This window comes from Podarcis vaucheri (genome assembly GCF_965113315.1).
Source record: "Podarcis vaucheri genome assembly, chromosome: 15".
In the NCBI taxonomy this organism is placed as follows: Eukaryota; Metazoa; Chordata; class Lepidosauria; order Squamata; family Lacertidae; genus Podarcis; species Podarcis vaucheri.
In genome coordinates, this window is record NC_138753.1 from 32,010,117 (window position 1) to 32,033,772 (window position 23,656).

Genomic DNA, 23,656 nt, shown 5'->3' on the forward strand with positions numbered 1-23,656 from the left:
TTGAGACCTACCCCTCACAACAGTTAGCAGACAGAATTCTTACCCTTTTTGTGATAGGTATATGTCAGGGTTGGTGAACCCGTAGCCTTCTGGACGTTACTGGACTTCAACTAAATCCTGGCAGGTGTGGCCGAAGGTCAGGAATTATGGCCGCTGGAATCTAGCAACACCTGTCGGCCCAGAAGTCCCCCAGATCTGGTACATAGCATCTATGAGGTTGCTTTTCTCTTCCTCCCTGGTATATACAACAGCAGCCTTTTCAGTATATGCAATCCACATAATAATGGATTGTGAGTCTTCCAAACAGAAAGCAATTCTACACATTTGAGCTGACTGCAGAAACAATTTTCCCCTCTACCTGCTGATTCATCACACGGTCATTCAATTTCAGGGCATCATCCTCTTTATTATTTAGTTCAGGCAACTTTTCCCCTGAGGTAAAAGCAACAATTACAGGGTACCGATTGGGATCAGTACTACAGCATGTGGAGAAAGGGGTTTAAACCTTTACTCCATACCTACAGCAGTTTTCCACTTAAAATGTGCCCCTCCTAGCTACTGTTTGCCGTGGGACGCGGGTGGCGCTGTGGGTAAAAGCCTCAGCGCCTAGGGCTTGCCGATCGAAAGGTCGGCGGTTCGAATCCCCGCGGCGGGGTGCGCTCCCGCTGCTCGGTCCCAGCGCCTGCCAACCTAGCAGTTCGAAAGCACCCCCGGGTGCAAGTAGATAAATAGGGACCGCTTACCAGCGGGAAGGTAAACGGCGTTCCGTGTGCTGTGCTGGGTCTCCAGATGCAGCTTTGTCACGCCGGCCACGTGACCCGGAAGTGTCTCCGGACAGCGCTGGCCCCCGGCCTCTTGAGTGAGATGGGCGCACAAACCCCAGAGTCTGTCAAGACTGGCCCGTTCGGGCAGGGGTACCTTTACCTTTACCTAGCTACTGTTTGCCACCAGAGGCAGTGCTGTAGCTATGGGGGTAGGGGGTGCCACTAGCAGGGTTAATAATAATAATAATAATAATAATAATAATAATAATATTTATTTATACCCCACCCATCTGGCTGGGTTTCCCCAGCCACTCTGGGCGGCTTCCAACACAATATTAAAATACAGTAATGCCTCAAACATTAAAAGCTTCCCTAAACAGGGCTGCCTTCAGATGTCGTCTAGTCTGGTAGTTGTTGTTCTCTTTGACATCTGGTGGGAGGGCGTTCCACAGGGCGGGTACCACTACTGAGAAGGCCCTCTGCCTGGTTCCCAGGCCCAATACTCACAGGCAGAGCAGCAGCAGCAATGTCCCGAGGCCTCCTTGGAGCCTTATAATCTGTGGTGGAGTATGGGCCTGCTCCCAGGCCCAAGATGGAAAATGGGCTTCAAGGATCTGAGGGCAATGAAACAATCGCTGAGATGGCTAGAGCACCGGTGGCGGATAACTCATTCTGAATCTGACCGGACATGGGTCAGAGCTCAATGTCGAGCCTACCAAATGGCAATAGTGATGGTGAAGAAGACCTTCTTCACCGCCTCTATTGCATCTGCGGAAAACAGTGGCATGAGACTCTTTCAGGTGGTTTGCAATTTAGTGGAACCACCTGCTCCATCAGGGCCCAGTACAGGCCACATGATCTCCTGCAATGATTTTGCAAAGTTTTTTTGCAAAGATAAAGTTGCTCCGATTCAGGAAGAGGTAGACTTCACTGTGGGAGCAGGGCCGGGGCGAGAGAGTGCTAGAGCCCTGTTTAGTCAGGTTGCGTGGGATCAATTCCAATCTGTTACCCCTGAAGATGTGGACAGACTGCTTGGACGAGTGAAACCAACCACCTGTCTCCTTGATCCTTGCCCATCCTGGCTTATAAAAGATAGCCGGAAAGCCTTTAGAGAGGCACCACTGAGGCTCCCAGCCTGTACACAAAAGTGTATGCGTGGGTGTGCCAAACTGGGTCTTTGACCTGGGTGAAATAAAGCCTAGATTGCTCCTGCCAGGGTTACTGTTTACTGTAAACACAAAACCCCAGTGGAGAAAATTGCCAGGTCAATCAGAACCAGACAGTCTTGTGAAAAAACAACAACAGCTAAGTACACAACAGAAAACAGGTACTGAGAAAGGAAACAAGAAGCACATGCGCACAGAACAGAACAGCAATTTCACAGACTCCCTTTCTTAAATATTCCATTTCTTCCCCTCTAATTTAAGTGGGATCTGCCAAAACCAATGAAGATCCTCTTTTGGCAGTTAGCACATTCTGTGGCTGTGTGGTACAACACCAAAGTGTTCAAGGCAGAAACTAATTGGAATAAAGAGCACCGTTTGCTGTAAAAGTCAAGCAAAACTGTGCTGTAGTGGAAAATGTCATTTCAATAAGAGAATAGCTGGGGCTTAAACTCCTTCATCCTTGCAATGGTGATTAAAATAAATAAACCTCATTGATAAAATGTTTTCCCGGTAAAGTAGGTTAGCATGAAGTTCAGGTTACTTCTGCGTTCTTTGCAGCACCTCGCACAGTGTATATAGGTGATAATGGTAGCATTCTACCTGATTCCCTTCATCTGCTACATCTTGAACGCAGCATCCCTTCATGTTAATTCACATCCCTCCTGCTGTTCTAGCCTGAACCAAGTTCTGTTGTATGCATCGGGGTGGGTTTAGTGTCCAGTTCTGCCAAATTGTAATAAAAATGGCTCAAATCTGTCACACATTAAAACCACAAGCCATGTGAAACAATTCAGCATAAAAATGGGAGACAGAACTTCAAGCCACACTAAGGTCTTATCCGCTCCACCTGAAGCTTAAAACGGAGTGCCAAGCAACCAGACATATCTAGGAAGGGAATTCTACAACCTGGGTGCCACAGTGGAAAAGGCTCTGCCTTGCATTCCAACCAATTGTGCTTCTAAAAGTGGTGGGATACGTGCTGTGTCAAAAAAATACTTCCTGCATTTCCCCCTGTCCCAGTTATTATCCATCAATTAATGAGATAAGAAATTGCATTCAAAATTTTGCCTAAGGCATGATAAAATTTCAGTGAAATTCTTATGAGTGGGGTGCAGGATTTCTTATGTACGTGCCTTGCTTTTGAGGTAGCCAACTGTTGTTTGGGAGTGTCCTTCCCTCCATTCTATAAATCATCTCACCTGTGATCTGCACACTGCAGCCTCCCCAGGTACCCATGCCCCAATCAAAACTCATCATGCAGTAGCTCTACCCATGAAGTGTTTGAGATCAGGAGGCATGGGTAGTCAGGGAGGCTGCAGAATGCTGGAGAATGAAAAGCACATCCACCACCCTTGGCCATATAGAAGGAAACAGACCTTCAAATATTTGGATCCCAAACCAAAGCTTTCATTAGCTACTTGGCCAAGGCCAGCCAGTGAGCTTTGGGACTGAATGGGGATTTGAACCCAGGTCTCGTCAGTTTTCACCCAATGTTCTAGTCACCATAAGCACACTGGACCACACAATGAACGGTTTGATTTGGGATGGTGATTGTGTTTTGACTTACATGCTAATGAACAACCAAGCCATAACATCAAAACTGTGCACTGACTGATTGCTGATTGGAGTGGGAAAAGCTTCAGTGCTAGGTAATTCTGCCGCACTACTCCAGCTTCCAGAGAAAGTGCTAAAAAAAAGCAAACCCACCTCTCCTTCAAGATAGATTCCGATGACGATTTGTTTCCTATCTGTTTACACTGCTTTTCAATTATCTAACTTACAAAGGGGATTACACAACATACACTATTTTTTTTTAAAAAGCTAAGCACAATCTATTAAGAGCAACAAAACCAATGAAACCTAATTAACAGTCAACAGCAGGATCAATCCACAATGTCAATCGATAAGCAGGGATCTAGTTTTCAAAGGCCTGATACCAGGGGGGAAAAAATGTTCCTACTTGTCTCTGAGAGGAGGCAAATGCCCGAGTCAAATGAGCCTTCTCCTTGGGAAAGGTGTTCCACAGGATTTGGGCAAGAACTGAAAAACTGCGGCTCCTACTGGATGCTGTTCTTGCATCTCTCAGCCAGTGCTGATGGTCAGTGGCGTAGCGTGGGGGGTGCAGGGGGGCCGGCCGCACCGGGCGCAACATCTGGGGGGGCGCTTGCACTCACAGCTCTCTGCCCCTACCTGGCTCGAGTGCTAAAATCCACAGGTTAGGGGGCGCAAATTACTTGCCTTGCCCCAGGTGCTGACAACCCACGCTACGCCACTGCTGATGGTATCTGCTTATAAACTCTCTACATGGTGACTGAATCTGTATGGAGCATCTGATGCATCCAGCCATTCATAAAGGAAAACTACACATTTCCACCATAATGTATTTCAGTTTGGTAGGTCAGATTTGTGACCAAACATGCTAAATGAGTATAAATGATGTTGCTTTAATCACCAAACACCAAGCCCATAGGAAGCCAACACATGGTCCATCCAGAAAATGAATGGATGGGGGTCAAGATGTTCTCAGAGTTTAGTCCTGTGGGCTTGACCCTAGCCACCTCCTGGGCTCATGCACACTTTATCACCACAGATTTTTGTAAGAACCATAAACTTTCTTTCCTTATGATTTTGAAACAAAAGCTGGGGTTTCCAGTGTGCCACATCCTTTGCTTAGTATCAAAATTACATACCTGTGCAGCAAATTTACACATGCCCAGAATGTGTGCTGCCTGGATTTTTTATTATTATTAATAATATTTCCCATCGAGCCTGTCTCCTCTGCAAAAGTCTTAATGCTTCAAATAATTCACCTGCACTAAACTGACTAAATCACCCACATTCACCCTACCCTGGCCTCTACCAGCAATGTTTGCATTTGTTTTGCCAAATGTGAGAGATCCAGGGGTCAGTGACATGAGCCACACATCTCCATTTGTCTTCCCTCTGAACAAACAAGTCCCCAACCAACTCATTTGAGTATACCATGTGTCATTCACCAAGCTACCCTTGCATTTTGTTGGTTCAGCACTAATCTTAGGCCCTATCTGCACCATACATTTGAAGCAATTTCCTACCACTTTCATCACCTAATAATCTTGGGAACTGTTGTTCCTTAAGGGTGCCGAGAGCTGTTAGGAAACCCCCTCACAGAGCTGCGGTTCATAGAGTGGTTTCTCAATCCCTCTTCCCAATCAATTTTGGGAACTATAACTCTGTGAGGGGAATAGTGGGTTTCCTAATATCTCTCAGCACCCTAAGAAACTACAATTTCCGTAATTCTTTGGGGGCAGTCGTGACTGTTTAAAGTGGTATTGTGCTGCTTTAAATGTATAGTGCAGATGTGGCCTTAATGTTTGACTGTAGGAGGATCTGATAATAGACAACCAGGGCCCTGGTAGTGAATGGGGGACAATGAGGAAGGACAAAAGTTGATGATATCCGGAGCCCATCTCCACTTCATTTGCTCTCTTGTTTTTTCCAGAGTCAGTGCCAATGGCAGTCATCATAGGCGTGGCAGTTGGAGCTGGTGTGGCGTTTTTGGTGTTGATGGCCACCATTGTGGCCTTCTGCTGTGCTCGCTCGCAGAGAAGTAAGTCACTTTCTTTTTATTCAATTGACTCTCTGACCATATCATGCTGGAAGTCTGGAAGCCCTTCTTCTCTGCCTAGGAAAACCACATGGAGAGGTAATGTAAGTTTATCCAAAGCTGCCTCTTCTTGTGATGTCCTCAAAGACCGGTCTGGCCTTGATTCCCTGGTTATGATAAACATTTTATCCCTCCAGTCATGACGCTGGGATGGAGACAGCTTGGGAGGAGTCAACTTCGGCTAGGTAAAATCATTTGGCAAGTCTATAGTGAAGGGAACTTTCATTAGATTAGGTTGATGACTCTATCTGTAATTAAGAGAAGGGAATGTAACCCAATGGTAGAGCACATCTGTTGCATGCAGAGAGGCCCAGGTTCAGTTCCTGACATCTCCAGGTTGTGCTTGGAAATACCGTGCCTAAAACCCTGAAGATCTGCTGCTGATAGATAGGCCAGTGGTCTGACTCAGTCCTAAGGCAGACCATCAGGTGTCAGCTATTTTACACATGCTGTGCTCTTAAGTGCAATGTGTAGAATAGCTCTGAGCTCTTGCTGCACACGCCTCCAGGGTGAACATGATGTGGATGCACCATATTATTGGCTGACTAAATCCAACTTGTTTTGTACACATGCTTAAGTTGTCCTTGTGACTTCTTCAACCCACCATTAAACCATGCCATAAATGTGGGAAGTAATGTGAAGGAAGTACATTGTAGAGTTATCCCATGTAAACTTCAGCATGCTGTTGCAGCACTGCATTTCAGGGCCTCTCCAGGTGTCCTTTTCATTGTACATTCATGATTATTTGTGCTCATGATGGTACTGGGACAGTTATGCATGATCCCATTTTCAGCACCATTTGCACCTGCAGCAGTTTTGAGGCAAATGTACTCTTTGTTTGCAGTCAGTTCATGTCCTGTATCTCCCTGCTGAAATCCTGAAACTTTTCATACTGTAAATGTTCTAGGTTGTTGGTTTATTTGTGCCACTTTTGTTGTGCTATAGCACAAGAGTGCCCTTCCAGATGAAAATAAAACAGCAACATTGGGAAATCACAGAACAACTAGTAAAGCAGAATGATGTGTGCATGGTCCAGTATAAATCCACCACTCACACACTATTATTGTATCAATGGCATGTTGCAGAATACACTTGCAAAGGAACTTTCCATTCTGCCATGTACTGTAATTGCCGCATGCAGCACTGTTTCCACTGTGCTGCAGTTTGTCTTCCACCAAAAGTTGCATTATTCATCTCACTGTCCACTGTAGTGAAATTATGTAATTATATTTTCATTGCATTATCCCACTCCATTCATTTCAATGCAAAGGAGCCACAATGCAAAAAGGGGAGTGGGGGAGAGAGAGAGAGACTATTCCATATCATTTGCAGACTAAGAACAACAACAGTGAACACTGATTATAATTGCTAGATTGAGTTCTCTTCTGGACATGGGACAAATAAGCAGACATTGGCAGTTTCTGCTCCTGTTTCTGTCTGAATTCTCTGACATCCATACTTCCATCTCCACCATCGAGCAGCTCTTGTCATTTGGAGATTTATTCTTATCTTAGCTGTCATCTGCTTTCCTAGAATTTCCACCCAATTGGTGCTAATCTTGCCATCTGGAGAAATGATCAGTTTGCGCCTTCTCTTTGACAGCCAGATAGATAGATAAGATTGATATTTGCACCAGCCACCAAGCATTGCTGTTACTCTTCAGATGTTTGAAGACACTGACCATGCCTCCTCTTAAATTTCTCTTCTCCAAACCAAACATACCCAGCTCTTTCAACCATTCTTCCACAGACTTGGCTTCTGCAGACCTCCTCATCAGCCAAGTCAATCTCCTTCTTAAAATATGGCTCTCAGACCTGGAGACAGTGCCATTTACTGCTTTTCTCATGGGACCCCAATATCTGCCCTGGGTTGGGCAGCCCGCTCCTCCCTAGTTGCAGCACCAACCCCATCTGGAGGTGACATCAGACTTCTTTTTTTGCATTTGACCAAATGTATGGAGAATACAGCAGAAATACGCATTAGCTTCGTATTAACGTGTTGCTTTTATCTTATACTAAAAGACGTCTTGGTTTTATGAACATTGCTCCCCGTTCTGAGCCTGCAGGGATCAGGAAGGCTATACATTTAAAATGAAATCTATACTCGAATCCCTTGCTGAGCCCGTAATGCTGTTGGCTTTGCTGCCGAGTCGACGAAGCAGATGTTAAAATAAACATCACAAATGCAAGAAAAGGATTGTGGAGGTAAACAGGAGCAGCTCATTAGGAAAAAAAGCATAGAAGTTAAAGAATGATTGTTGTCTGAGCGAACAGGGATCAAACCATCGGGGGAAGGAAGAGTGATTGTTCTGAGCTTCTGAGACAGCAAGAGAGAACAAGCAGTCCTCAACCATGCCTCTAACTGTAGGGATAGTGAAAGACAAATAAGCCAAATGCTATGCAAAATCCCTGTGTTGCGGTGCCAATATATATAAAAAAACCAGTTGGTTCTTTCTGGATTGTTTGCAAAGAAATCAAAGAGCCAGAAGCTCTCCCTGGACTTGCTTAATGAATGGCTGGGCCTGCATACTAGTTTGTTCTTAACAGCAATAATTGTGTCTGCTTCCCCCCACTCCCCCCCCCTTTTATGACTCTCCCAAACCCCATTAAGCGGCTCTTTCAGGTATTAGCAAATTAAATATCTGGCAGTCATTAATCTTGCATTTTGGTAAGTATTTTTTGATGGGCAGGCGTGCGGCTAAGACCTGAGAAGAGGCCAATTCAATTTCAGTGGAATCATTCAGCGATGATGGCACCATTCAAGCTTGCTCAATAGAAAATGGGCCAACTCGTCGTTGCGGTGTCAACGGTCAGACATAATCAGTCTCGTCTGCACATTCCCCTCATCTTTCTTTTCTTTTCTGTATCATTCTGTATCATTCCTCTGATCCTGGGACAGAGGGAGAACATGTGGCTCATTACCTACTCCTTATTTGATGTAACCAGATGGCTCTGGATTATTTGCAGGGCACACAACATCTAACATTGGTATATTTGTGATGATGACAGATCAGGCGTGCAGCAGTGGTGCCAAGGCTTGGATTAGGAAGCAAAGCCAGAGTTTCAAAGCACCGGATGTTTGGAGGCTGGAGCCAAGCTAGTGGCATTCCCAAGGCTCTAAATGAAACCTTTGGGTCTACTCTGTCTTGATTCACAAGCTACAAACATCCATGAACAGTGTGCATGAGGTGGTGTTGGTGTTGATTTGCATGCTGATCTCCTTCAGCAGATCTGCATACTGAACTCAAAACAAACTGAGCTAACTGACATGGATGTAAGAAAGCATTGCTTTCTGTACTGCCCTCTTGTTAATCCCATGCAGTGCTGTCTCCATTCTGCTGCAGTTTGTCTTCTGCCAAAAATTACGCTATTCCTCCTGCTAGCTGCTGTGGCAAAATTATGTAATTTACTTAAATAATTAAACACATGAATTTGAGAGAGGTGTAGCCAATTACGTATCATTTGTAGACTGAACAGAACAACAGTGAATACTGATTATATTTGCTGAGTAGATTTCTGCTACAGACATGGCATGAATAAACAAAAATTGGCAATTTCTACTCCCATTTCTGTTTCCATTGGAATTCAATACAGGTTGGATTTAGTCCTTGCTGACAGGTATTTTCTCATTCTCTCTAGACATATTAACAACTGCAGTGCCAAGTTCCATGGGTCTCCCATGCAGCAAAGGAGCCCTTGTTAAAGGAGAATCTGCTCCATTAAATGTGTGTGTGTATCATGGGATCAGTGTATTTCTAGGCTGTATCACTTTTTCAAGTGTTCATTCATAAGTCCATCCCAAACAATTTCTACATCAATTTGCATGAAAATTCGTTTAAATACATACTTTTAAGATATAAAATGCACAATTCTAAATGTATTTTATCCTAATATATATTTTACTTTACTTAACAAGGCATCTATACCACTTAATCAAAATAAATCTCTAAGTGGTGTAAAATGTTCATTAAAAATGCACTCAAAACAAGTGTTAAAACAGTAAAAAATAATAATGAAATTGCCAAAATACAGGATAATCAACAGTTTCTAAAAGCAAATGTATGTAATATACTGACATATCTAAGCATGCTTAAACAAAACAAAATAAAATAAGTAGGTGGTGAAAACTGTGCCATAAAGGTGCCTGCCTAATATCAATACAGTGGTACCTCAAGTTACAAATGCTTCAGGTTACAAACTCCGCTAACCTAGAAGAGTTACCTCGAGTTGAGAACTTTGCCTCATGATGAGAATGGAAATCGTGTGCCGGCGGCGCAGCAGCAGCAGCAAGAGGCCCCATTAGTGAAAGCACGCCTCTAGTTAAGAACAGTTTCAGGTTAAGAACGGACCTCTGGAACGAATTAAGTTCGTAACTAGAGGTACCACTGTAGTCAGGGAATTTCAGAGCATAAGTGCTGCCATGCTAGTGCCCCATCTGCACTAGACAGTTACAGTAATATCATTCCACTTTGAGCAGTAATGGCTTGCCCCTAGTAAGTCCTTGGAACTGTAAGGGTTCTGAGAGTTGTTAGCTTACCCCTATTCCCCACAGGGCTTCAATTCTCAGACTGGTTTAACTATCAAACCTTCTTCCCAAGGAGCTCTGTGGGGTCTCCTAACAACTCCCAGCACTTTAACAAATTATAGGATACTTTGGGGGACTGCTTAAAGTGATGCAATACTGCTTTGAATTTATAGTGCAGGAGTGGCCTAAAATCCCAATTTCTTGCAATTGTGGAATGAACATTATGATAGAATCATCTAATACAACCCCCTACAATGCAGGGATCTCAACTAAAGCATCCATCCAACCTCTGCTTATATACCCAAATGAAGGAGAATCCATCGCCTCCCAAGGGAGTCTGTTCCACTGTTGAACAGCTCTTACTGTCAAAGTCCTTCCTGTTTAGTCAGAATCTCATTTCTTGTAACTTGAATCCATTGGCTTGGGCTCCACTCTCTGGAGCAGGAGAAAACAAGCTTGCTCCATCTTTCATCTTTAGATATTTGAAGATGGCTATCACATCTCCCCTCAGTCTCCCCTTTTCCAGGCTAAACATACCCAACTTCCTCAACTGTTCCTCAAATGGCTTGGTTTCCAGACTCTTGATAATCTTGGTCACCCTCTGCACACGTTCCAACTTGTCAATACCCTTCTTAAATTGTGGTGCCCAGAATGGGACACAGTATCCCTGGTGTGGTCTGACCAAGGCAGAATAGAGTGGTACTATTATTTCCTTTGATCTGGACACTTATACTTCTGTTGATACAGCCTAGAACAGCATTAGCTTTTTGTTTGCTTGTTTTGGTTTGCTGCTGTTGCATAACACGATTTTCAATTTAAGCTTGCAATCTACTCAGACCCCTGGATCCTTTTCACAGGTGTCCTCCATCTTATACTTGTGCTGCTGGTTGTTCCTGCCTAAGTGCGGAACCTTACATTTGTCCCTATTGAAATTCATTTTGTTAGTTTTGGTCCAGGTTTGCAGTTATGTGGCAGTGTTCCTTGTGAAAGCGCCAGGCAGTTGAGAATAAAAAAATTAGGAGAAGTGCAAAATGCAGAGGACAACTCTTTTCTGGACCACACATTTGTTGCAGAGTTGAGGAACAGATCAGTTCCTATAAGACTATATTGCTAGCGTCAGCTCTCTGTAGCAACTAAGAATATGTTGGGGCAGGGGGATAAAAGGTTGACTAAAAGATGTGTAAAAGCCACCAATAAAAACAAGAGCACCCTAAAAGCAAGAGATGATTCCTAAAAATGAGTACTGAGCCCCCAAAGCGTAGCAAAAACACACACAAAACCCATGTTTTTGCTGTTTTCCCAAAAAGAGTCAATTCAACCAATCAGGGGGTTTTCCCTTGGGAAAGAATTTCACAAACAAACATGAACACGCTTACATTTAAAAGGTCTGAGTTTTACTGAGCCCACACATTTCCAGTAAATGTGTTTACGATTTAAAGGTAGCTGAAAATTGAAGGTGTGCACTTTGCTGAAGAAAACTGCATCCATTGATGGGCCAGCTGACTCCACAGTAGGATTTGTGCCACAAGCCCAGCAAGCACCACTAAGACTTGAGACTGGAGCGCCAACTCATTAGTGTAATAGCAGTGGGATGTGTCAAAGCAGAGATGATGCAAAGCGGACCCCAGTCTCAGGAGAGTTGTGTCATCTTCATTGCTATCAGAGACTTGTCATCAAAGATCCATAGGCCAGGCTCAGAGGAAGCAACCTCATTGGTGGAGAGATTCTTCCTTGGGAAGTGATCCTCATTCCCAGCCAATTTCTCTTATGGCTGTTGTTGTTTAGCCGTTTAGTTGTGTCTGACTCTTTGTGACCCCATGGACCAGAGCATGCCAGGCACTCCTGTCTTCCGCTGCCTCCTGCAGTTTGGTCAAACTCATGCTGGTAGCTTCGAGAACACTGTCCAACCATCTCATCCTCTGTCGTCCCCTTCTCCTTGTGCCCTCCATCTTTCCCAACATCAGGGTCTTCTCTTCTCATGAGGTGGCCAAAGTACTGGAGCCTCAGCTTCACGATCTGTCCTTCCAGTGAGCACTCAGGGCTGATTTCCCTAAGAATGGAGAGGTTTGATCTTCTTGCAGTCCATGGGACTCTCAAGAGTCTCCTCCAGCACCATAATTCAAAAGCATCAATTCTTCGGCAATCAGCCTTCTTTATGGTCCAGCTCTCACTTCCATACATCACTACTGGGAAAACCATAGCTTTAACTATACGGACCTTTGTTGGCAAACGTCTTATGGCTAGCACAGGGGGAAACACAGCTGATGTCATTGCCTGATACCTCACATCACCCATTCAAACCTCCTGTAGGTTCTAGGCTTGGCCTCAGCAGACTTTTGAACTTTGCAGTTTTTTGAGACAACTTTTTGAGTTGTGTGAGACACCCACCACCCCTCTGCAGTGTAATGGCTTTTTCTCTAAAATAGGAGTGTGCAACCATGCTTCCATAACCCACAGAGGATATCCTCAGAGAAGTGTTTTGTCTTACATCCCTCACTGCTTGCAAAATATGCTGCTCAGATGAGGAAAACACATAGAATACCAATGCTCAGCATGGCACATTTGCCACCATATGGCCATCTGTCACTCATAACGTCTTCTTGCTGGCAACCTCCTCAAACATTATCTGTTCCCTTCTCTGGGCGAGAGTAGGGAGGGAAAGAGTCCGTCCAGTTTGTAGAAGCAGCTTTCTGGGGGACACATGCCTGGCCAGCAGATGTTGTCCCATCTCCAGAGAAGACCTACACAAGCATTTGTCATTCAACAAAGAGCACACAAGATGCGTTTGGGGCTGGAAATCGCCCCGTGCAGCAGTCTTTGTTCCGCATGAAAGAATTCTGGCTTTCAAGCAGCCAGAGATGTTGCGTAGGAAAAATGATGGGTAGACTAATCTGGATATACTTGCAAACAAAAACATCAGTCTATTGTCTATTGGCCAATTCCAGCGCAACAGTTTTTCCATAGAGCTGTACTTGTAAATACACCTTGGGGTGGCATTTCTCAAAGAGGTGCACAATATTTCTGATTCAAAATTGGAAGGATACGTAGAGCAAGCACTCAACTCATATAATGTATATTGCTGCTGTAGATTCCAAGGTTTTTTTTAAAAAAAATAAACCTTTTTCCCCCCCCCAGCAACGCACTCAAATGCTATCCCCAATGAGCTCTTGATCTCCATTTCCATCATACATAATACCTTTTTGCTGTTGGCTCCAGGTTGGGGTATGCTTGAACAGACAAACAAGCCTTAGAATCCAGACTTGACACCTTTTAAAACTGTGCAGTCATGGAAGTTAGTGAAGTCATGGAAAGCCTCAGCAATCCGATCAATAGATGAGGAGAAACTCCACCATTAATTAAATTAGCAAATTTTGTTAGGACCTGGGAAAACTGAGAGGGATCAGATACGTTTCAGTTAACATAGGCAAAGCTTGTAACTTTCTGAAATAGCTATTTTGGCACTAATGGAAATTTAGATCATCTGCTTTCTGCATGAAGTACCTAGCCAATTATAATGTAGAAAACCATTTATTTCTAGTTTAACTACTTTTGGGATAATGTGTTGTGGTAGTGAATAGTATGATTTCCCTCCTCCTCTCTCTTTTATGGATTGTGTATTCTTTTAGAAATCTTAATGTACTTTTGAAAAAAAATGAATTAACTGCTATGGAGAGTGTGTGGATTTGTCTCCCAAGGGAAGCAGAGAAATTATTTATTTTTATTTTTTATTTTTGGAACTGCTCCAAATCACAGCCTAGCTTCTTTATGGTCAAATGCATTGTGCATTGATTTCCCAGGGGTCCCACTAGGTGACCCTGCAAATGCATTAGCAGGTACCATGGGGAACCACCTCAATAAAGGTTTACTAGGTGACTCAGCAGTCAGTGGTTGGGGGCTCCTCCATCCTGAAGCAAAAACACTCTTGAAATCTGCTTGCTCACAGCCTCCAATTTCTTGGCTAGGAATCAGGAAAAGCCTGACTAAGCTAATGACGGGTCACGGGCGGTGGAGCAGGTATCACAGAAGGCGATTCTCACTCCCGCTTTAATGAGAGGAAGCAAAAGGCATCACAAGCAAATTATGTATACAGTAAGCAGAGAGATTCCTCAGGGGACATATTTTAACGGGCTTAATACACATCTGTTGTTGTTTCCTGGATGACATTACAAGCCACAAGTTATTTAAGGAGTAACGTCCCTAAGAGAGGACTCTATGAGGCCGTAATTGGCTTTTCATTGTGATTAAATGCTGAGGCTTTTGGCGCTCGGGACATTATTTCTACTCTTGGACAGAGAACAGGAAGAAGCAATAAACTACAAGAAAGAAAAAGGGGACAAAACCAGAAGGGATAAATGCTTTTCCTGCATCATGAAGCTTGGAAAATTCCATCTTGATGTGTTCATAAACCCATTACTAGTAGATGCCTGGAGGACAGGCCAACAGTGGTCTCAGAACACATTATCAAGAAAAAGGTATAAGAAAATCAGTAAATTAAGTATTGATTTGGCTGGTGGCACCAGGTTATCAATTAAGGAGCCTTTGCCCTGGAGGAAGGGATGCTAATTCAGACACACTCCAGGTACTAGTAAGCTTGATATTTTTTTTTTACCTTGTGACAACTAAGGGACCTATATTTTTCCCCTCTGCATTTCCTTGCTGGACAAGCATTTGCATGCCTTTCTTCACCTTTGGGATGAAAACAAAAATGGCTGGCTGCAGTGCTTTTATTGTGATAAAACTCACTGGTACAGAGCACGGGGGCACCTATTTTTCTGCTGCCCATGGCAGCCATGATGTGCTGGCACCTCAGGCACTATAAATGCTAAACACCACATATCAATCTTCCCCAACCTGGCAGCCTCTTGATGCTGTTGGACTCCAACTCCCATCAGCCCTAAACAGCACGGCCAATGGTCAGGAATGGTGGGAGTTGTAGTTCAAAACATCTGGAGTGCACCAGCTTGGGGATGGTAGCCATACTGTGTGGCCATCTGCTGAAGATTCTTTTGTGCAGGCTGCCCTGTGCACAACTGTTGCCACCTGTGTTAAATCCTCTTTCACTGCAAGTAATTCTTCCTACATGCTTGTTTCGGTGCTTATGAATGGAAGCAGCATTGTGGAGGTCTTGAGTGTGGGCCTCCTTGGAGCAATAATGAGATGGAAAGCGCAAGTTGGCACCAGGGTCCTGCCCCATATCCTTCCCTCTCTTTCAACATCTCTGCTATCTCTCTGCCTCTTGGAAGCCACAAGCATCCTCTTGTTTGGATGATAGACTGAACAGCAGACACATGAACACTTGAGTTAGTGCCTCCTATAAAGTATTCCATCTTTCAAAAAACCAGCCAAAGAGATGATTCATAGCCTGTCACTTGAAAGCATGCATTATTTATAGGGATTTCAAAACAACTCCCATTCCAATGTGTCTCCAGATTAGGTTGTAAAGTGCCCCCTTTTGCCGAGTCGCTCAAGTTGTTAAGTCCCCCAGCTGCAATCTGCAGGATGTGATGAGAAAAATGCTGAAGACTTTTCAGGTCTCTCTTTCCCCCTGACCCCCATTTTTTAAGGATGATTATTATTTTTTGCAATCAAACAGGAAATCAAGGACACCAACATAAATGACTAAATTCAGCCCAATTCCATACATGCTTAATAAGATGCCAGTTTGCATGCACCTTTAAGCAAACAGACTGGCGGCATTCAGAAATGGCTCAAGATATATCACTACCTGAGAGGACAAACACAAATGGCTTCCCCTCCCACGAATTAGCATGGAGCACAGCCCATGGAGACCTTCTCCTGTGCCAGCCCCACAGTTCCCATTCATTTCAACAAGGCTTGAACAGAAGAAGTTACTGAAAGTCACGGCTGAGACTTTCCAGTGGTGGTTGGTACCCACTGAGACTTGTAGGGTGAAAGGTACATGGTACATGGAGAAAGAACCAATGACAGATAGAGATGGAACAAATGAGAGGCAGAGCCAACTCATTCTATTTTTGCCCCATCCTCCTTCCTGCTGAGTTCTACAAGGGCAAAACTGAGACTACGGAGGGGGAAGCTGACAGCTAGTGCTACCCCCAGGACTGGCTATGAATAAGAAGGCAGGCAGGTAGTGAGGAGCTGCCTGATTGCAAACTGAGGTTGGTGAGGTAGAGTCCTCTGTTTGGACCAGTGTCCAGTTCTATCTCCCATTAATACAACCCACAACCTCTGCCTGAAGTGAGAGCTGGTTCTTCCTGCATGGCTACAATTCTCAAGTCTGTAAGTTACGTGATTTCACCACAGTGGACAGCAAGACAAATAAGGTGGGTTTGGGCAGAAGGTGAACTGCAGGGGAACGAAAACAGTGCTGCATGAGACAAATACAGGAAGGAATAGAAAAGGATGCCTTCTTATATCCAGATGTTGTTGGGCTCCAACTCCTATCAGCCCCAGCCAGTATGGCTGGTAGTCAGGGACGGTGGTAGCTGGTCCAACAATATTCTGGAGGGCTGTAGGTTCCCCATCCCTGCTCTGCAGCTTAGCCTGGGAGATCCTAAGAAAGACAAAGGCCAGTTATGAATTGCAGACCCATTTCTCAGTCTGTTTCTTCAAAGCCTGGAGCTGTTTAGGTTTACCTCCTCTGCTGCCTTTAATCTTAGGCACACAGAGAGAGAAGCATTTTCTTTCCTTTCAGGCCTGCTGTTTGGTATCTTTGGTTTAATTTTTCAAAAACAGTCTCTTCAAAGAGCACCATTCTCCTCCTGGGAAACTGGCGGGAGATGTTGGGGCTGGAACGCAAGTCGCTAAATCCCAATGCCCTTCTTTTCTCTCAGCTGCTGCATGAAAGCAGGCCATCCCCTTCCAGCTCAGCATCTGCCGCTGACTGTGCAGTGCTCTCCTTGAGAATACCCAGCATACCTACTTTGCTGGGCAGCTAACTAATTAGATAATGTCCCTGATTCACTAAGATGCAATGGCTGAGCAAACAAAGAGCACGTTGCACATATGGACACTCTGTGCTTCCAGTTTGACCGTCTGGCTCAAACCAGGATGTGCAGGAACTGCAAAGGTGGGCATAAAAAGCATCCATTTATTACTTAAATAAATAAGCAAAGGGCCTTTAAACTTTTGTCCCCCTGCCACTCACCTCCTCATTTTGGAAAGGTTCTATTACAGCTTTCTCTAACCTAGCAGCCTCCAGATGTTTGGACTACAGTTCTGATCAGCCCCAACCTTGTTGTTGTTGGCATCCATCGAGTGTGCCTTCAGGTTGCTGTGTTAGCAACAACAAAGTTGCCCCCTGGGACGCAAGCCTGGGCTGCCCAGAAAACAAGATTCCCCTCTTGGCCTTGCTGATATGGTCCAAAGGAAAGCAGAGCAATATGTTTGTCACTAACTTGGCTGTAGGAGTTGCCAGAAAGAGGCATACAAGAAGCTATCTGAGGGGCTCCACTCCAGATTTGTGTAGGGTTCGCTCTTTAGCCTTTTCTTCTCCCAAAGATATCCCACAAGGCATAGTTTTCCTTCTCCTAGCTTCCCAGGTTGACGAGCCTCATCTGCGTCCCATTTCCCTCTACAGCGCATGCAGAAAACACCTTATTGACCAGTGGACCCACTATTGGCCTTATCTTCTCAGTCCACCAGAGCCTGTCTTCACATGTGGGGGAAGTCTCTAACTCACCAAGGATTTAAGACCCATCAGCTACCTTCACCTGGGTTAGCCGGCCAGTCTAAGCTGTTTCCCAGGGTGTGGCCACTGTCACATGCTGACAGCTTCAAGGAGCCACTAACAGGAGCTGAGCGCAGGTTGGGGACCAAAGATGGACAAACTACCCCAGAAGGAACACAGTTTTCCCCTCCCCTAACACCCCGTACACCCCAGCATGTTTGTATTACCTAAGGGGGGAAACAGGCATAAAGAAATAAACTAACAACTGTAGCAAAGTGAAATATTTTAATGATTAACAAATCCCCATATAATTTACCTACATATCAGATGCCTATGCAATCCTGGAATGTGCTAGTGTGTTGCTGTCGTTGTTGTTGTATTTATTACCTGCCCTTCATCAGCAAGTCCCAGAACAGGTTACAACAGCTAAAAAATTCATAATGAAAACAATTAAAACATATTAGAGTCATGGGAATTGAAACTTGTTTATGATTGTTGTCTTATTATTGCAATGTTCATTATATTGTAGGGAAAGGGCTTTTTTAAAAAAAAATGCACACATTGTTGAATGGGGATTCACCTGTCTTTATGGGTCTCATAGACTGTGTGGTCTTGGTTGTATTCTTCGTTCAAGAGGTTTAATAACTTAAGCAAGTCATGCTTTGCATGCAGAAGGTGTGAGATTCAAATCCTGTCTGAAACCCTGGAGAGCCACAGCCAGTCAAGGGGAGCAATACTGAGCTGTTTTCTAGAGTCCCTACATAAATCACATCTGTGCCATAGAACAGGGATGGGGAACTTTTTCTCTCCCAGTTCTGGGAGCCACATGCCATGAATGGGTCAGGCCAAAATAAAAAATGTATGGCGCAACACATGTAATTTTTACCTCTGTGCAATCCCTCTTCTCTCCACCTACACAGGCAAGAGGCATTATCAGAGCTCAATGACACATTTCAGCCAGGCAAAGCAAGGGCTGGCCTGGGAGTCATGGGGTCTGGCTGGGGTGTTGTGCAGGGAGAGTCCTGAGAACCAGATAGAGATGCCTGGAGGGCCACATTTGGCCCCTGACTCTGAGTTTCCCCAACCCTGCCCTATAATTCCTCCAGGAATTCTCTCCAATACACTGAGGTACAATGGCAGGTGAGAAAACGGTTTCCTAGACGATGAAAGTTGCACTAAGTCAAAGCTCCAGAGAAAAGCATGCCATGCAGGAATGTGTTAGAGGGAGAATTTGGAGGAGTGCAGTACTGGGTTTTTTCCCCCAAAGCAGGAGCAATAATCTCATTGCCAGAGCACCAGGATAACTGAGGGAGCCTCCATGCTCTGGCAAGTGAATGAGGTGGAAGTTAGGCTTTTGTTTGTGATAAACTAACATAGAGGGAACTGGATAATGTTTGGAAATAATCAGAGGCTGGGTACTTCCTTGCTTTTTTTTTCTTTATAGGGTCCCTACATCGGGCTAATAGTTTAAACAGCAGCATTTCTCTGCAAGGTGGTTTGCATTTCTAATCAAAAGGTCAAGGTTGCATTTTAGCTGAATGAAGATATTTTTGTTAAAGTTTAATGTGTGAACCTATGCGGGCAGAGGTAGACACTACTGCTATTCTGCTAGGATCCGTGTAATGTTATGGAGCAGCTTTGTGGGGGGATAACTTTTACTCTCTTGCTCTTTTGTTTAGATCTGAAAGGTGTGGTTTCTGCCAAGAACGATATCCGCGTTGAGATTGTTCACAAGGAGTCTGCCTCAGGCAGAGAAACAGAGGAGCACCCGACGATCAAGCAGCTGATGGTGAGGATTTATTCTCTCTTTCCTTAATCTGTTGCTCTGTCTAACCTTTGACAGTAATGAGCACGGGCGCAATGCGGTTCAGTGCGCAAAAGCCCACCAAAGGCAAAGTATGCTCTTCTGAAATCTCACACATCGCTCAGAGCTGTTAAAGTTGCACCGCTGTTGGAAACTCCCAGAGTGCAACTTTGCTAATGAAGACAAGAAGCCAGGAGAGGTTTGCTACAGAGCACCACAGCCTTGTCTCTGATAAACAGAAAGGCCTATCCAAGCCCTCAATAGGGAAATTGATGTGGCTGCAAATGGACAGAGAAGGGGAAGCTAAGCAACATATTAGTAGTAGTAGTAGTAGTAGTATTAACAACTAATTAGGCACTAATAGCTTAGCTAGACTGAAAAGGCCTCCTGTACAAGATAGATAGATGGCGAGTCTTTCATGGGATATATCGCTGGCCTCGTTACTGTCAAATCACCACAGCTGAAAAAGTGGTATTGTTGATGAACTTAAGAACAACCTTGTTGGATCAGTACCAAAGGCTCATCTAGTGCAGCCCTCTGCTCCAACAAGCAGAGCCTGAGTCGCACAGCACTCTCTCCACTCACTATTCCCAGCCACTGGTATTCAGATGCATGTTGCCTCCAGCAATGGGGTCAAATCAAAGCCATTAGGACTATCAGTCATTGACAGTAGCCAGACAGTAGCAAAGTTTGCCCCCACTTAATGCCTTTCTGGCAGATTTGTGATTTTTTTTTGGAGTGGGCAGATCACCCGACTACCAATATGTGTCATTTTCTGTTTGGCCCTTCATAAATCTGTTTGGCTGCATTGCCATGCACATTGATCTGTATTTTATTTTTTTAATCCAGGCCCAAATTCATATTTTAATATATGAATATGTAATATCACCCCCCGCAAAATGTAAATATGTATTTTCTCTCAATCTATGCATTTCTAAATGCATTTTATCCTAAAATATGCACTGATAACCTCATCCTCCACAAGTTTGTCTAATCCTCTTGGAGATTCAGTTGATGCCTGCAGTCCCAATGACCTCACCCTCTCCTTTCTCTCAGAGATAACCCAAGACAGTTTGGTTCCTGGTGCTAAGGAATCTGAAAATTTTAATCCCATGGTGTTAAAAATTATATAATAAATTTAAGAAGTTGGCAAATTCTGCTCCCCACCCCACCCCAATTCTGTGCTTCAAAATCTGCTTCCTGAGGTGGGCTTCTTCACCATACCTGGGGTAGGGCAGCCCTGCTCTCTTTTTAGAGGGTCTGGTGGACCAGGATTGGTCCTGGGAGTCAGCTGACAGAGTACTCAAGCAATCTGGTACTGCCCCTTCAAAGCACAGAGCTCAGTATTCCAGGCTTGATATGGAAACAGACTGCTGGTGATGCAAGGCACCAGGGCCTGACCGCTGGGAGTCCCATGTTGAGGCACCCGGTTCCAGGCACAGCTATATCCCAGTGAATTCTTCTTAGCCATCTTATACTGAGGTCAGACCGCTGATGCATCTAGTTCATTATTGTATTCCACCTTTGGAGTCAGCCTGCTTCTGAATACAGTCATACCTCATGTTACATTAGCTTCAGGTTGTGCATTTTCAGGTAGCATCCCGCGCGACCCGGAAGTACCAGAAAGGGTTACTTCTGCGTTTCGCCACTCGCACATGCACAGACGCTCAAAATGACATCATGCGCATGCGCAGAAGCGGCGAGTCGCCACGCGCAGACGCGGGTTGCATTCTTTTCAGGTTGTGAACGGACCTCTGGAATGGATCCCGTTTGCAACCAGCGGTACCAGTTGCTGGTAACCACAAGAGGCGGGACAGCTGTTGTGCCCGTATCCTGTGTTTGGGCTTCCCACAGGCATTTGGTTGGCTACTGTGAGAGGAGGATGTTGGATTAGACTGGCCATTGGGCTGATCTAGAAGGCTCTTCTTATGTCAACTCTGGCTAGCAGAAGCTCTCCACTGTTTGAGACAGGAGACATCCCTAGCCCTACCTGAGATGCCGGTGAATGAACCGGGGGCCTTTGTCCTGCAAGGCAGATGCTCTACCACTGAGCTACCGCCTGCAAATGAAACTTACACATGCAAGCTTCCAAGAGTTGACAAGAGTTAGGGAGAAATGCTCATAAAGCTGGCTGAAGAATTGGCCCCATAGGATTTCTCTGATCTCTACGGTTGCTAATACATGGAGCTGTAGACTGTTGTTTCACCAGCTCCCTGCGACTGCTGTGTTCTGCATCCAAATGGCAGCTTTGCTTTCCGCCTGCCGATGTCACGTTATAAATGACTAATACAAGCAAAACAAATGGAAAGAACACTGAACCGTAAAAAAATAAACCCATCCAGCCATAAAAGCAGAGAACAGATGCAAAAAAAAAAAAAAAAAAAAAAACAGGACGGGAGGGAGAGAGGAAGCAAGCAGACTGATTTTAAGCACACCTCCAACCATTACTACCGCAGGCTTACAGCCACCTTTCGTCAACATTCATTCATTTGGGCTGGGAAAGGGTGCTCTGTGAACGATCAATGAAATCCCTGGTTTGAGAGGGGATGCTTTGTGGGGTGGGCAGAATCGATTTTAGATGGTACACATGTACAGAGTGGAGCCCTTGAAATCAGTTTGAAAGGAAGCTAAACGGCAGAGGCGTCACGTTGCTTTGTTATTCTGCTGGTGCTGCTTCTGAAATTGCTGTTTTGTTTCAGTTCAAAGGTCCCCGTAAGATAGAGACCAACATGCTCGTTTCTCCTTCTTCCTCTGTTGTTTGCCCCACACCCAAATGGAAGTTGGTAAATAGAAACACCCAGATTGTTTCAGCCTGGAGCAAAAGGCCAGGATAAAAAAATAAATAAGCAAAGTAGATATTTTAGTGTTGCATTACGGCTGGAGGGCTGCGGTTCAGTTTGCATTTAGAGGCAAACTTTTCTAATCCGCAATTCCTGAAGTGATACATAAACCAAAACCACAGCCGTCATTCAAGTTTCTCACTTTTCTGAATTTCACAGTACTGGGCAGAGAAATGCACTAAGGTAATGTGTGTACAAAGATGAAAATATTAGTGAAAATAATGTGCAAAAGTAAACTATATTAGGGGACATTGCTTTTTTGTATTTTTTAAATTGCATTTTTAAAAAGGTGCATGTTAGGCAAAATTCACATTAAATTGCTGGTGAATTTTCATGACAACATTCAAATAAAATAAATAAATAAAATAATAATAGTGAATAGTTTTCTAGCATGCAGTTACAAGTTACAAGATTTAAAAAAACCATAAAATCATTCCAATTGCAATGTGGGTTTTTTTGGGGCTGAACTAGACAATTGATAGGTATGTAGACGCCTGCTACTACCTGTGTTCCAGTCAGGGGAGAGAAGAGACAAGCCTCCCCCTATTCATGTTCAGCCTTCCTGATAAAGACCATTGACTGACCCTCAGATATTCAGGTATTTAGAAGGGCTATGGACTCTTAACCACTTACACTTACACACACACACACACACACACACTTATGTTGCAAGTCGCCATGAGATTAATTTTAGCAGTAGATGCCTGAGAAATTAATTAATCAATTAAAAGAAATCACAAACTGAAGTGGCAAAATAAACCGGAGATGGGGAGAATGAGAAACAGATAGAAAGCAAAATGGACAGGTTTGCTGAACCCCAGTGCTTTTTTTCTGGTAGTACGCAATGGTATGCAGGGTTTGGTTTTCTTATTCAAAGTTGGAGAAGGTCCAACTTTCAGCCCCATCTCACTGAGCTCTGAGCCAGGAGCTGGAGAGGGCAAGAAACTGGAGGCAGCTTCGAAGGCTGAGCTGCTGCCGCTTCCTTACCCCAAGTCAGTGTGGATGCCCCCCCCCCCCCGAGAGAAGCCACCGAAAGGACCGGGAGGAGCCTCTCTCCTCAGCCTGGCATATACCCCAGCATGGGCTCCCCCAGAAACCTCCACCCTCCAGCACCACTCGGGCCTCCTCCCTGTCCCCTTGGCCGTGGAGTGGGAGGAGAGGAAAACCCCATGAGCACTGAGCAGTACCCCCTTTCCCAGCGCCCACCATGCCGGCCCTGTTGGGCTGGTGGCAGTGAGGCAAGCGGAGCCAGGCAATATGGGAG

At 44.6% G+C, this 23,656-nt stretch overlaps 1 protein-coding gene across 3 annotated transcripts in view; it reads left to right on the top strand.

Moving 5' to 3' along the window:
- Nucleotides 1-23,656, top strand: part of KIRREL3 (kirre like nephrin family adhesion molecule 3) — a 767,195-nt gene that overhangs the window by 723,612 nt on the left and 19,927 nt on the right. For all 3 annotated transcript variants that reach the window (XM_082200407.1, XM_082200409.1, XM_082200408.1), the window contains 2 exons: nt 5,412-5,519; nt 19,428-19,537. In XM_082200407.1, coding sequence (XP_082056533.1) covers nt 5,412-5,519; nt 19,428-19,537 — 218 coding nt within the window. The remainder of the gene's footprint in view (nt 1-5,411; nt 5,520-19,427; nt 19,538-23,656) is intronic.